The 15864-nt window shown below is 43.8% G+C and overlaps 1 protein-coding gene across 8 annotated transcripts in view; it reads right to left on the reverse strand.

Annotated features, from left to right (window-relative positions):
* AMPD3 (adenosine monophosphate deaminase 3) overlaps positions 1-15663 on the reverse strand; it is a 63089-nt gene extending 47426 nt beyond the window's left edge. For 6 of the 8 annotated variants that reach the window (XR_012727294.1, XR_012727293.1, XR_012727291.1 and 3 more), the window contains exons 1-2: positions 3879-3945; positions 1539-1764 (exon numbers count right to left, since the gene is read on the reverse strand). Coding sequence is in view for 3 of the 8 variants with exons in the window: in XM_075325810.1 (XP_075181925.1) it covers positions 1539-1764; positions 3879-3906 (254 nt within the window). In the remaining 5 variants the exon portion in view is untranslated. Of the gene's footprint in view, positions 1-1538; positions 1765-3878; positions 3946-6970; positions 7923-15442 lie in introns of those variants that run through there. The other 2 variants (XM_075325812.1, XM_075325811.1) reach the window with 2 other exon arrangements.
* Positions 15664-15864: the final 201 nt, after the last annotated feature.

Here is a 15864-nt window from a genome sequence, read left to right on the forward strand (position 1 = left end):
AGCTCCAGGATGGTGGAGGGAAAAATGGATCTCAGGGTGGAGACCCTTTAATTTCTTGATACCAAGGTGTGTTATGGAAAGATGATCAAAAAGGTTGGAAAAGTGCTCAGGTAATGACAAAAAAAATAATAAAATAAAACAGCATATGGGAAAAAAACGCTGGCATTTCCTGAAGAGTCCTGCTACTACTCTTTCCTATCTGGCTGTACTTTCTAGCCTTAATCTCAGGTGCAGCTCTTTTGTGACCACTCCCCTTCACTATAAAAAGTCATGTGTTTTACCATTTGATGCCAGTTATAAATTCTCATTCTATTGCTGACCACTTTCTAAGGAGCTAGTCTCTGAAAGAAGCTGAGGAATCGTGACTATTGCAGCTGTGGTGTTTTGCTGCATTGATGAAACGTGGAATTTTTTTTTCCTTTTTGTGTCTTTTTACCCCGTCTGTCTCTTTTAAATTGTGTTGTATTGTTGCAGTGGTGAGACTAGTGCTCTCACCAGCCTTCTCACTAGCCAGGCTGAGTTCAGGCTAAGCAAGAAGCTAGGCATATGATGGCGATGGAGGCAAGGACCCATATAGAGATGTTAGGGAACTTAGGTTACAGACTCATGTGAGTTGTGGAAGGTGTCCCCTCTCCTATTGCCAGGGCCTTGCTTATACACCGTCCCCGTTGTCACCCTTGCGTTGCTCTGCACACTGAGCATCTGTATCAAGCTGAGGAGTCATGGCTATTGCAGCTGCGGTGTTTTGCTGCATTGATGAAATGTGGATTTTTTTTCCTTTTTGTGTCTTTTTGGCCCTGTCTGTCTCTTTTAAGTTGTGTTGTATTGTTGCAGTGGTGAGATTGGTGCTCTCGCCAGCCTTCTCACTAGCCAGGTTGAGTTTAGGCTAAGCACGTGATGGCGATGGGGAGAATGACGTTGGGGAGCTTAGGTTACAGACTCATGTGAGTTGAAGGAGGTGTCCGCTCTCCCTATTTCCAGGGCCTTGCTTATATAACATCCTCATCGTTACCATTGTGTTGCGCTGCATGCTGTGTGCTCTGGCGTGACACCTGAACAATGAATTCTCCAGACTGCACTAACTGATAGCTAGGAAGCCAGGAGGAAGGGGAGCAGTGAGCATGATAAGATAAGAACCTGGAACAACCTCTTTAAGGGGTTTATAATCTGATCACAACCACAGCTTATTCACCCTTGTGCACTCAAAGTACTAAATAGGAAACAAATACCACTCCACCAGTATAGCTACTGGTTGCAAAGTTCTAAGAAGCAACTGCAGATATATTTTGTACTTTGAAGCATATTATTCATATTGATAAAGACACCGGGCTATATACAGTCAGAGAAACTAGGAAATGTATCATATGCCTGGAAGGAAAGTGACATTAAGGTATTTAGACATAATTAAGCTTAGTAATTAACATTAACACGTGTTCCTTCCTACAAGATGTTATAAAACTAAAGATTCTACTGAATTAGAAGATTGCACTGAGCCAGAAATTACTATGAGTTACGTGTAAGAACTGCGCAGGTCAGACCTTTTAACAGTTTCAGCAGATTTCTGTTCTGCGATTTCCTTCTCCAGTTCTCGTTCTTTGGCCTCTTTCTGTCCAATGGGACAATCCTCGGGCACGGTGAACAGGGAAAATGCATCTTTACTGTCCTCTTCTCGAAGAACTTTGGCAAAAACCTTCTCAGCTAGAAGCCGGACTTGTTCATCCACCTCCGAAATATTGAGACGAGGGAAGTGTCGCGGCATCTCTCCTGAAGAGTAAAAGAAGAAAAATAGTAAGTCCTAAGATCCAGTAGCTATTATAATATTGCAATACTATGTACAGAAATATAACTGCTATAATACCACCCCTATGTAAAAGAATATAACTACTATAATACTGCCCCCTATATACAAGAATATAACTACTATAACTGCCCCCTATGTACAAGAATATAACTACTATAATACTGCCCCCTATGTACAAGAATATAACTACTATAACTGCCCCCTATGTACAAGAATATAACTACTATAATACTGCCCCTATATACAAGAATATAACTACTATAATACTGCCCCCTATGTACAAGAATATAACTACTATAATACTGCCCCCTATGTACAAGACTATAACTACTATAATACTGCCCCTATATACAAGAATATGACTACTATAATACTGCCCCCTATGTACAAGAATATAACTACTATAATACTGCCCCCTATGTACAAGAATATAACTACTATAACTGCCCCCTATGTACAAGAATATAACTACTATAACTGCCCCCTATGTACAAGAATATAACTACTATAATACTGCCCCCTATGTACAAGAATATAACTACTATAATACTGCCCCTATGTACAAGAATATAACTACTATAATACTGCCCCCTATGTACAAGAATATAACTACTATAATACTGCACCCTATGTACAAGAATATAACTACTATAATACTGCCCCTATGTACAAGAATATAACTACTATAATACTGCCCCCTATGTACAAGAATATAACTACTATAATACTGCCCCCTATGTACAAGAATATAACTACTATAATACTGCCCCTATGTACAAGAATATAACTACTATAATACTGCCCCTATGTACAAGAATATAACTACTATAATACTGCCCCCTATGTACAAGAATATAACTACTATAATACTGCCCCTATGTACAAGAATATAACTACTATAATACTGCCCCTATGTACAAGAATATAACTACTATAATACTGCCCCCTATGTACAAGAATATAACTACTATAATACTGCCCCTATGTATAAGAATATAACTACTATAATACTGCCCCTATGTACAAGAATATAACTACTATAATACTGCCCCTATGTACAAGAATATAACTACTATAATACTGCCCCCTATGTACAAGAATATAACTACTATAATACTGCCCCCTATGTACAAGAATATAACTACTATAATACTGCCCCTATATACAAGAATATAAACTCTATAATACTGCCCCCTATGTTCAAGAATATAACTACTATAATACTGCTCCTATGTACAAGAATATAACTACTATAATACTGCCCCTATGTACAAGAATATAACTACTATAATACTGCCCCTATGTACAAGAATATAACTATTATAATACTGCTCCTATGTACAAGAATCTAACTACTATACTACTGCCCCTATGTACAGGAATATAACTACTATACTACTGCCCCTATGTACAAGAGTATAACTACTATAATACTGCCCCCTATGTACAGGAATATAACTGCTATAATTCTGCTCCTATGTACAAGTATATCATTATATAATACTGCTCTCTTTGTACAAGAATGTAACTGCTATTATACCGCCCCTATTGCTGACATAAAATACCGCCTTGTGATTTAAATATTTTCACAAAGTCCTAGTTAATATTCAATAAAAGATATATTGTTTCTTTTATTACATATTTAGTCCGGACACATCCTGAAATATTAGACTTTTTTCCGTGAAGCTTTTCTGCATATTAATACCGTATAATATGGAGAAGTCTAATATGGAAATATATGGAAATGAAAAGCTGATACAACATATGGAGCCCTGTATTCTGTTTATCGGAATGTTTCATCAATATTTTCTTTCCATAATATCATCGTTAGTTTGCATTATTATTTCTCTTAAAGGGACAGAGAAGCCTTTTTAGAAATGGCACTGATCCTATAAACATTTATGCCTGAAATTAATCCATAATATAAATGTATCACGGAGCAGTATCCTTAGAAAGGATGACAACATATAGCAGTGATAATGCATTTTCTGTAGAGGATTTGCACAAACATGATACGGCTACAACATGATAACGAGTCAATATTGTGCAAAAAAGTCAACATTAGAGCAGCGCCTACCTTCTCCAAAGGTTGCAAAGAAGGGCATATGATACAATGTATCCAGCAGAGTACACAATGAAGGAGATCAGAGACAAACATGACTAAACCTCCACCAAGCCATGAATATATTATTCTTACTGGTTGAACTGGTTTGAGGTTTTTTCCTTTCCAACCAATGGAGCCATTTATATTATGAATGAGATTATGTACTTTGTATTGTACCCAGTAACCCGGCGTTTTATCTTCTAGACCTTGGTGCCCTGGCGTGTATGGACAAATCATGACTATTGGTCCACAGGCACCATGAGTACAGCTGAAGAAGGGCCATATTTAAAGGGGTTGTCCACTACTTTGTCATTGATGGATTATCCTTACGATAGGTCATCAATGTCTGATCGGCTGGGGTTCGACACGCCACACCCCCACCGATCAGCTGTTCTCAAATGCGGCGGTGGCAGCAGCCAGCCGGATATGCTCAGTTCTGGAGCTGCTCCGTCTTTACATACTGTTCTCGGTCCCAGCGGCGGCAGCAGGTGGCTGGAAATGCTCAGTTTCAGAGCTGCTCAGTCTTCAGATGATGTACTCGGTGCCAGCGGCGGCAGCAGGCAGCCAGAAACGCTCAGTTCCGGAGCTGCCCTGTCTTCAGATTCTTTTCTCAGTCCCGGCAGCAACAGCAGGCAGCTGGAAATGCTTAGTTCCAGAGCTGCCACGTCTTCAGAAGCTTTTCTCAGTCCCAACGGTGACAGCAGGCAGCCAGAAATGCTCAGTTCCGGAGCTGCCTCATCTTCAGATGCTGTTTTCGGTCCCGGCGGCAGTAGCAGGTGGCCAGAAATGCTCAGTTCTGAAGCTGTTCCATCTTCAGATGCTGTACTCGGACTCGGCAGCAGGCAGCCAGAAATGCTCAGTTCTGAAGCTGCTCCATCTTCAGATGCTGTACTCGGTCTTGGCCGCGGCTGCAGCAGGCAGCCAGAAATGCTCAGTTCTGAAGCTGCTCCATCTTCAGTTGCTGTACTCGGTCTTGGCCGCGGCTGCAGCAGGCAGCCAGAAATGCTCAGTTCTGAAGCTGCTCCATCTTCAGATGCTGTACTCGGTCTTGGCCGCGGCTGCAGCAGGCAGCCAGAAATGCTCAGTTCTGAAGCTGCTCCATCTTCAGATGCTGTACTCGGTCTCGGCGGCGGCAGCAGCAGGCAGCCAGAAATGCTCAGTTCTGAAGCTGCTCCATCTTCAGATGCTGTACTCGGTCTCGGCGGCGGCCTCAGGCAGCCAGAAATGCTCAGTTCTGAAGCTGCTCCATCTTCAGATGCTGTACTCGGTCTCGGCGGCGGCGGCCTCAGGCAGCCAGAAATGCTCAGTTCTGAAGCTGCTCCATCTTCAGATGCTGTACTCGGACTCGGCCGCGGCGGCAGCAGGCAGCCAGAAATGCTCAGTTCTGAAGCTGCACCATCTTCAGATGCTGTACTCGGTCTCGGCGGTGGCGGCAGCAGGCAGCTGGAAATGCTCAGTTCCAGAGCTGCTCCATCTTCAGATGCTGTACTCGGTCCCAGCGGCGGCAGCAGGCAGCCGGAAATGCTCAGTTCTGGAGCTACCCTGTCTTCAGATGCTTTTCTCAGTCCTGGCAGTAACAGCAGGAAGATGGAAATGCTCAATTCCAGAGTTGTTCCAACTTCAGATGCTGTTTTCGGTCCCACAGGCGGCAGCAGGCAGCCAGAAATGCTCAGTTCCGGAGCTGCCCAAACTTCAGATGCTGCCCTCGGTCCCTGCGGCAGCAACCGGAAATACTCAGTTGTGGAGCTGCATCTTCTTCTGATAGCGGCAGTGGACGGTTACTGCACATCCAACTCCTATTGATTAGAATATGAGGTGGGTATGCAGTACCCAGCTGTGGCCAGAGCAGCACCGTAACTGAGCAATTCTGGCCCCCTGCTGACACCGCCACCCGGACTGAGATCAGCTGGTCGATGGGGGTGCAGGGTGTCGGACCCTGGCCAATCAGACATTGATGACCTATCCTAAAGCAAGGCCATTAATATCAAAGTAGTAGACAATCCCTTTAAAGTCAACAGCAGCTGATATGACCCTCAAAAAGATGTGCTATGAGATACTTTGGAACTAAAAAGTTGCAAACTAAATGGCATCATTTAAACCCTAATACTAAAGAAACATTATTAATATTAACATTATTAATATGGAAGCTCATCACTGGATTTTTGGACTGTGAAAGTGCCCTAACTTCACGATCTTCATACAGTTTGGCACCACCTATGTGCACACCGAGACTGAGAGATGCGCTACTCTTGCCTAAATAAAAATTGTATCCCACTACTGCATAGGTGTGAATGCAATGGGATCTGATGACATCATAAAGTTGTCTTATTTTTTGAACCAATCACAAATACTAGCCACACCTTTAAAATGTCTGCCTCCATGATCAGCACTGTCTATGGGTCAGCTCAGCTTGTGCAATCATGAGATATTTATATGGTGACATCCAAATGTGCAATCTGAGAAGATGGGGAGGCTATGGGATCCATCACCAGCCCCTGGCCAAAAATTCTTACTACCGTCTCGGCCACCTTACTTTTGATGCTCTTTGAATTATGAACACTAATAGTTGTCATAAACAAGTTGCCATGTGACAATGACCATTAACACCCCCAGTGAAGAATTTTGCATACAACATTGGTAGTCACTTCTAATTTACAACTTTATGGGAAAGCGTTAAAGGACATCTAATATACATACCCACATAGGATGATATTGGAAAGGACTCAAGTTCTCTGTCACCCAACCCCTACAGCTGCCCACCTCCGAGTTCACAGAATATTGCTCCACACCATGACTTGCCGTTTACATCGTATGTTAGGGGGAAAGAGCTCAGTTACTCAACAGGAACACAACAACATGCCCAGGAAACTATTTAAAGTGTCAAAACATTAATTTCCGGAACAGAAAGAAGAAGTTGGAAGTCCTTCACCTACTAATTGTATCTAATTCCTCCTAAAATAGAAAGTTTTTAAGCAAAGCAAAATTTGAAAAATAGATCTGAAGCTAAAAACAAACAAACAGAAACTAACACACTAATTAATATTACAGTAAAACAATGTACATACCTAGTGTTCCAGGGACTGCCATGGGTTCTACACCAAGGCCACTTTTTTTAAGATGAAATGTCCAAAGTAAACTTACTTTACGTGATATTAGAGTGATTTTAGAACCCAAGATTCCAAGTTCAAAATGATTTCAGAAAAGCCCAATTTTTGGTCCAGTGAGGCAGAGCATGCTATATGAAAAATCTAAAACTGATGTATGTTAATGTATGGATTCTTAGCCAAGAGCCAAACCCCTAATCAAAATAGATAACCTCAGTCTTTTGGGACTTGTTTGTTCTCAGTAGCTGAGTCCAGCTCTTTGTAGCCAAGACCTTGAATACCGTAGATGAGGTTATTCCTGTGTGACCTACGTTTAGGAACTCAAACTTGGAAGGATTGAGTTCTAGTCTAAAGTTGATAAGATCAATCCTATGGGAAATAGGTCCTGTTCCACAGAAAATGAGTTCAGTACTTAGTTTTGGTTCACAATAAATGAATTCAGTCCTTAGGAACCTGATTCCTGGTTCACAGAAGATAAGCTCAGTCCTGTGGGATCTAAGTCCTGGTCCACAGTAAATGAACTCAGTCCTAGGGATCTTTAGCTCTGGTCCACAGTAGATGGGCTTAGTATTGAAGGACCTAAGTCCAGTTCCACAGAAAAGGAGCTCAGTCCGAGGGTTCTTAGCTCTGGTCCTCAGTAGATGGGCTTAGTATTAAAGGACCTGAGTCCAGTTCCACAATAGATGAACTCAGTCTGAGGGATCTTTAGCTCTGGTCCACAGTAGATGGGCTTAGTATTGAAGGACCTAAGTCCAGATCCACAGTAAATATACTCAGTCCTGAGGGACCTGACCACACAGTATGTGAGTACTGTGCTCAGAGTCTTCGAGATGCTTCTCCGATGCTCTCCTTCCTCTCTCGACACTTGGTGTGAGCTCAGCTCTTACTGCCGAAATGTTTTTCTCCGAGACAACTATATAAGATGGGTCATGCCGAGAAATATGAAGACTAAAAACAAGACACCAAAGAGGAGGTCTGACTCTGATGACAGATTAACATCTCTCGCATCTCAGAAGGGAAGTATTTTTAGAGCAGATTATGGGATCTGTTTTTGCTCCAGAAGTAACTCTACTGTATGGTGTTTTTATATGTCACCGCTACACGTCACTGGGGAAGCAGAGACACCTGTTTAGCATAAGTGTCACATCGGTTCACATGTCACAACACAGCTGCATTGTCTAGATAACTCCTGTCTGACTCAGGGAGCGTGGATCTTGTGTAGGATCACACGGAGGAGCAGCGAGCACCAAAGAGACGGCACAAAAATGTATACACAGTGGCAACAAAACATATTTTGACAAAAAGATGTATGTGCTGTGGCTACAAAATTTAATATGCTGATGCAAAACTGTATTATTTAAATACAATGTAAATATTTTTTTAAAGGTTTATTTTTATTGGACTATTTTGTTTTTGTCCTCAAATAATTAATTGTTTACTAACAAAATACATTTAGTATCAACAAGTTAATTTAACAATGGAAAGAAATGTATTTTGTGCTAAGAAATCGCACTTTTTCTACTTGTAAAAATTACATGAATTTTAAATTCTTTTTTAAACAATTGTTTTTTGAGACGATATTTGTTACTTTGTAACATATTTTTATGCTTTTTTATGTCTTAAGAAGCCAGAAAATAAAACATACTCAGAGCATATACTATATTAAGATGTTTACGTCAGAACCTAGCGCAGAAAAAGTTGCAAATTTTGGTGCGTGCCATTTGTACACAATGATTTGTGAAGTTTAAAAACTTTTTCTGCCGCTTACACCACTTTTCAAAAAAGTGAGCAAGAATCAAGTAAAAAGCGGACAAAGCCCACCGAGGACAGACACATTTACCTTAGTTTATGGCAGAAAGTATAATGCAAATCTAGCCTGCATCTATAATTGCGGCACATGTAAAGCATGTGATGCACCTTGTTATTGACGACGTCCTCTTAATAATGAGCCGCATTTTACACCGGAGTGCTTTTTATTAAGACTGGTGTAAATAATATCCTACGCTGTGTTTTACGGCAAACTTCACCAAAAAGCCAAAAATCGAAATGCATTGTATGTAGTGTTTCTTACTGCACTTAAGGTTAAAAAAAATCTGGTAGCAGTGTTTTTGGCATTGGTGTTCTGAAAAAAAAACCCACTGTACCTGTAACTAGTCTTAGGGGTACTTTGCACGCTGCGACAACCAACCAACCAACCAACCAGTTTCTCATCTAGTTATGTAACCAACCACCCAACCAACTCTTAGGGGTACTTTGCACGCTGCGACATCGCTAGCCTATGCTAGCGATGACGAGCGCGATAGTCCCTGCCCCCGTCACACATGCAATATCTTGTGATAGCTGCCGTAGCGAACATTATCGCTACAGCAGCTTCACACGGACTTACCTGCCCTGCGACGTCGCTCTGGCCGGTGACCCGCCTTCTTCCTAAGGGGGCGGGTGGTGAGGCGTCACAGTGACGTCACACGGCAGGCGGCCAATAGAAGTGGAGGGGCCGAGATGAGCGGGACGTAAACATCCCGCCCACCTCCTTCCTTCCGCATAGCCGGCGGGACGCAGGTAGGAGATGTTCCTCGCTCCTGCGGCTTCACACACAGCGATGTGTGCTGCCACAGGAACGAGGAACAACATGGTAACATCGGTCTTTCCGAAATTATGGAAATGACCGATGCTACACAGAGCGCCGATTTACGACACTTTTGCGATCGTAAATCGGCGCATCTAGGCTTTACACGTTGCGACATCGTTACCGGCGCCGGATGTGCATCACTTTTGATTTGACCTCGACGATATCGCAGTAGCGATTTCGCAACATGCAAAGTACCCCTTAGGCCTCCTTCACATGTCCATGCAAAACAATATGGTTTAGTGAAGGTTACTTCCAGGTCCGGGGCCCGTTTATTATGCTCATGCACATTCACTGCACTCAGTGGTGACCTGGAAATAAAAACAGCACCGGAGATGGGTAAGTATACCAGCTCATGTTGTCCAAGTGCTATCCAGATGTCACATGGATAGTACAGGGGCAGCATGAGCTGATATTCTTACCTGTCCTCAACGCTGCTGTTATTTTAGGGTCTCCATTGACTGCAGTGAATATGCATGAAGGATAATGAGCATGCCCTGGAAGCAACAGCAGAGGCAGATACAGGTAAGTATACCAGCTCATGCTGTCCGTGTGACATCCGGATAGCACATGGACAACATAAGCTGGTATATTTACCTGTCTCCAGCGCTGCTGTTACTTCCGGATCACCACTGAGTGCAGTGAATATGCATGATGCATAATAAGCAGGACCCAGAAGTAACAGTAATGCCAGGGACAGGTAAGTATACCAGCTCATGCTGTCCCTTTGCTATCAGTGTGACATCTGGATAGCACATGAAAAGTATGAGCTGGAATACTTACCTGTCTCTAACGCTGCTGTTACATCCGGGTCTCCACTGAGTGCAGTGAATATGCATGAGGCATAATGAGCGGGCCCAGAAGCAACAGCAGAGGCAGAGACAAGTAAGTATACCAGCTCATGCAGTCCATGTACTATCTGTATGACATCCGGGTAGCCCATGGGCAGTATGAGCCGGTATACTTACCTGTCTCCGGCGCTCCTTTTACTTCTGGGTCTCAACTGAGTGCAGTGAATATGCATGAGGCATAATGAGCGGCAACTGGAGGTAACAGCAGTGCTGGGGACAGGTAATTATACCAGATCATGCTATCCATGTTCTATCAGTGTGACATCCGGATAGCACATGGATGGCATGAGCTGGAATACTTACCTATCCACGGTGCTGCTGTTACTTCCAGGTCACCACTGAGAGCAGATCACATCAGTGTGCGGTTCGTGTGACACTCATGCTGCCGGCAGAAAAAGGACATGTTGTCGTGTGGAGCACATGGAGATGCGTGTGCTCCACACGGACACATAGTCACTGTCAAAACGTTAGGCAGATTTGGTGAAAATTGTGGCCCAAGTCTGTATATTTATTTTTAAGTCAATGAGAATTCTGAAGTGTTGTGCGCACATTGCTTATTTTTTCCTTGCAGATTTGGTGCAGATAATAATCTGCAGCGTCAATTATTGCTGCGTCTTTGCCTGTGTTTTCTTTTTTGTTGGCTGGGAATCTTACTTTTTGCTAATAACATTTTTGGGGGCAGAGTTTTGGGTAATTAATGGAATGTGCATTTTGTGCAGAGAGATACAAATGATAACAATAATAATATTAATTGTATTCATTTATATAGCTCTATTAATTACACAGCGCTTTACATACATTAACAACACTGTCCCCATTGGGGCTCACAATATAGAGTCCCTATCTGCATGTCTTTCGAGTGTGGAAGGAAACCGGAGAACCCGGAGGAAACCCACACAAACACGGGGAGAGCATACAAACTCCTTGCAGATGGTGTCCTTGGAGGGATTTGAACCCAGGACCCCAGCGCTGCAAGACTGCAGTGCTAACCACTGAGCCACCGTGCCGCCCATGATGAATAAAATTCATAGAAAGAAGCTGGTTCCTCCTCCATCCTGGTCTAGTCCTTGTACTCCTTACTTCTTGAAGGAGTGAAGGTCACTGTGACCCTTACTTGGTCCCCTCCTTGGTTTGGTAATCCTGTTGCCCCCCTGACGAACAGGACCAGCTACATCACAGCCCTCACGTCTACTTCTACCATAGATTTTCATGAGCTTTTGTTACAATTCTGTGTTTGTAAACATGAAGGTTATTATGTAACTTGTTTTTAAGTCACAAAACACAAAGTGACGTCATCACATTTTACTACATATTGTGAGGATGACGGATCCACCGAAGGTTGGTAAACACAATGCAGATTTCTGTTTGTCAGAACAAGTGCAGGTAACAGCCATGTGTTTGTTGCACGACTTTTCAAAAAATTGCTGTCAGGCGACATGTATAGCTCCAGCATAAATTACATGTGTAAGAAGGGTTAATTCCACAGACCAAAAAAAAAAAATTATATATATATATGTATATATATACTGTATATATATATATATATGTATATATATATATACTATATATATATATATATATTTATTCTGTATACATATATATATACTGTATATATATATACTTCATATATATATATTTATATATATATATATATATATTTATATAAAAATGTTTATGTCGGTATAAACGATAAAATGGATACAACTTGTTTAATTCTTCTATAGTTTTTGCACTGGAGGAAGAAACTGCAGAAAGTGATTCTCATAGGAAATAGACTGCACAGAAGGAAGAGACTGCACACAGTGGCTGCACAGGAAGAAGAGACTGCACACAGTGACTGCAGAGAAGAAAGAGACTGCACACAGGGACTGCTGCAGAGGAAGAGACTGCACACAGTGACTGCAGCAGAGGAAGAGACTACACATAGTGACTGCTGCAGAGGAAGAGACTGCACACAGTGGCTGCACAGGAAGAAGAGACTGCACACAGTGGCTGCACAGGAGGATGAGACTGCACACAGTGCTGCACAGGAGGAAGAGTCTGAGCACAATGGCTGCACAGGAGGAAGAGACTGCACACAGTGGCTGCACAGGAAGAAGAGACTGCACACAGTGGCTGCACAGGAAGAAGAGACTGCACACAGTGACTGCAGCAGAGGAAGAGACTGCACACAGGGACTGCACAGGAGGAAGATACTGCACACAGGGACTGCAGCAGAGGAAGAGACAGCGCACAGTGATTTGCCTTTAAAGGAATTTACCTGTTATAACCTATAAATTCTTCTCAGCTAGCTTGTGTGAAAAAAATAATAAAATCGGCGCTGCTCCCCCTCCTGGATCCAGTGCTGCCTCTCTGCTCCACCTCCTGGGTCCAGTGCTGCCTCCCTGCTTCCCTCTCCTGGATCCAGTGCTGCCTCTCTGCTCCACCTCCTGGGTCCAGTGCTGCCTCCCTGCTTCCCTCTCCTGGGTCCAGTGCTGCCTCCCTGCTGCCCCTCCTTGGTCCAGTGCTGACTCTCTGCTTCCCCTCCTGAGTCCAGTGCTGCCTCTTTGCTCCCCCTCCTGGGTCCAGTGCTGCCTCCCTGCTGCCCCTCCTGGGTCAGGTGCTGCCTCTCTGCACTCTCTCCTGGGTCCAGTGCTGCCTCTCTGCTCCCTCTCCTGGATCCAGTGCTGACTCTCTGCTTCCCCTCCTGAGTCCAGTGCTGCCTCTCTGCTCCCCCTCCTTGGTCGAGTGCTGCCTTCCTGTTCCCCCCTCCTGGATCCAGTACTGCCTCTCAACCCCCCTCCTGGGTCCAGTGCTGCCTTTCTGCTCCCCCTCCTGGGTCCAGTGCTGCCTCCCTGCTCCCCCTCCTGGGTCCAGTGCTCCCTCTATGCTCCCCCTCCTGGGTCCAGTGCTGCCTCTATGCTCCACTCCTTGGTCCAGTGCTGCCTCTATGCTCCACTCCTTGGTCCAGTGCTGCCTCTATGCTCCACTTCTGGGTACAGTGCTGCCTCCCTGCCCCGCTCCCTGTTTTTGTTGACAGTCTACAGTGGTGACAAAATGGCTATACTGCATGTGACCGCTGCATTCAATCACTTATCCCAGCATCTTCACTGATGCAAGCGTCATGAGTCACTGAGGCCAGTGATTGGCTGCAGCTGTAGTCACATCACCGCTGTAACTTGTCATCAAAAACTGGGAGCAGCAGCAGAGCGGCGTCACTGGAGCGGTGAGTAAGGCACAATTTACTATTTTTAATACGGGCAATAGACAATTAAAAATAATGAATGAAAAACCCCCGAAAAATCAGCTGAAGTCAGAACGCTGGCTCAACATGTTACATACTAAGCACAATGGGAGCACCTCCGAAAAGTCTTGGCCGATATTTACATTCCTGTCCTTCCAGACGAAAAATAGGCAACCGAAAAATTGATTAGTCAGCAGGTGCGGATCGAGTCCTTTGCCTAATGTCAGTTGTCAGCCTCTGTTCACATGAGCAGGAGTTATTTCAGTTTTTGGGATCATAGAAAGGAAATAAATAGATCCCGTACAGGATCCATTCCATTTAAGGGGAACAGCAACATCATAAAATGTATTTTTCCATTTTCCTCTTTTCCCGCTCTATATAGATATATTTAAAAAATAAAAAAGACAGAAAATGGGAAACTCTGTTTTCCATCCATTTTTTTCAATACCAGACTTATTGCAAATGATTGACAACTGGACATGAGAGCAGAATTCACTAATGCTGCTGTCTCCAGATTTATAAGTGTATTTAGTGTATACTGGAGAGGAGCTCTGTATATAGTGTATATTCCAGTGAGGAGCTCTGGATATAGTGTATACCGGAGAGGAGCTCTGTATATAGTGTATATTCCAGAGAGGAGCTCTGTATATAGTGTATACCGGAGAGGAGCTCTGTATATAGTGTATATTCTAGAGAGGAGCTCTGTATATAGTGTATACCGGAGAGGAGCATAGTATATAGCGGATACTGGAGAGGAGCCGTGTATATAGTGTATACCGGAGAGGAGCTCTGTATATAGTGTATATTCCAGTTAGGAGCTATGTATATAGTGTATACCGGAGAGGAGCTCTGTATATAGTATATATTCCAGAGAGGAGCTCTTTATATAGCATCTACCGGAGAGGAGTGCAGTATATAGTGTTTACCAGAGAGGAGCTCTGTATATAGCGTATACCAGAGAGGAGTTCAGTATATAGTGTTTACCAGAGAGGAGCTCTGTATATAGCGTATACCGGAGAGGAGCGCAGTATATGGCGGATACTGGAGAGGAGCAGTGTATATAGTGTATACTGGAGAGGAGCTCTGTATATAGTGTATACCAAAGAGGAGCTCTGTATATAGTGTATACCAAAGAGGAGCAATGTATGTAGCGTATACCAGAGAAGAGAGCTGCATATAGCGTATATCGGAGAGGAGTAGTGTTTATAGCGTATATCGAAGAAGAGCAGTGTATATAGCATGTACCAGAGAGGAGCAGTGTATATAGCATATACAGGAGAGGAGCAGTTTATATAACATATATCGGAGAGGAGCACTGTGCATAGCGTATACCGGAGAGGAGCGGTGTATATAGCATATACTGGAGAGAAGCAGGGTATATAGCATATACCTGAGAGGAGCGGTGTATATAGCTTATACACCCTGGGCACGGAGTTGGTATATACATCCTGGGCTGCATGTCTCACTGTATACGGGGAGGGCACAGAGGACATTCTGAAAGTGACAGTGATGGTGACTCAGGACTCCACTTATACCAGTTTTTCCCCTACCCTTATTACAAGTAATATATGGGGGGACCCTCAGATCTCCCCGACAGTCACCCAGACCCCCCTGTGATGCAGGGCACTGGCACCATCCAGCATGCTGGCACACACCTTACTACATACAAGCAGCAGCTCAAGGTCTCGCTGGCTCCTCAGAGGTCACACGCACATATCACCATGCTGCCTTACCTGGGGGTCCTGCACGCCCTCCTCTCCACCGATGACCCCTGGGGCAGTAGATGGACGGCAGAGGATTCTGTCCTGGGTCTCGGTTCTGTTACCTGCAGAGACTTCTGACTGATCACTCCAGGAAACTTCTTGCTGGGTTCTGATTTCAGTCCCTCTGCTGGAAAAGAAACATATTGCCATTCATGTTCCCTGCCAGCAAAGTGCCCGCACAAGCCTTGGAAGAAAGTCAAAGGAAAGCTAAATAAGGAGGAGAAGAAGAGAGAATAGAGAGATGGGAGGATGGGGAGAATGTAACAAGAGGATAGGAGAGAGGAGAACAGAAGAAGAGGGGAGAAGAGAAAAAGAGACAGAGGAGAAGAGAGCAGAAGGACAGGGGAGAGGAGAACAGGGGGACTGGGGAGAGGAGAACAGGGGGACGGGGG

The sequence above is a fragment of the Anomaloglossus baeobatrachus genome, chromosome 10 (genome assembly GCF_048569485.1).
Source record: "Anomaloglossus baeobatrachus isolate aAnoBae1 chromosome 10, aAnoBae1.hap1, whole genome shotgun sequence".
Classification (NCBI taxonomy): Eukaryota; Metazoa; Chordata; class Amphibia; order Anura; family Aromobatidae; genus Anomaloglossus; species Anomaloglossus baeobatrachus.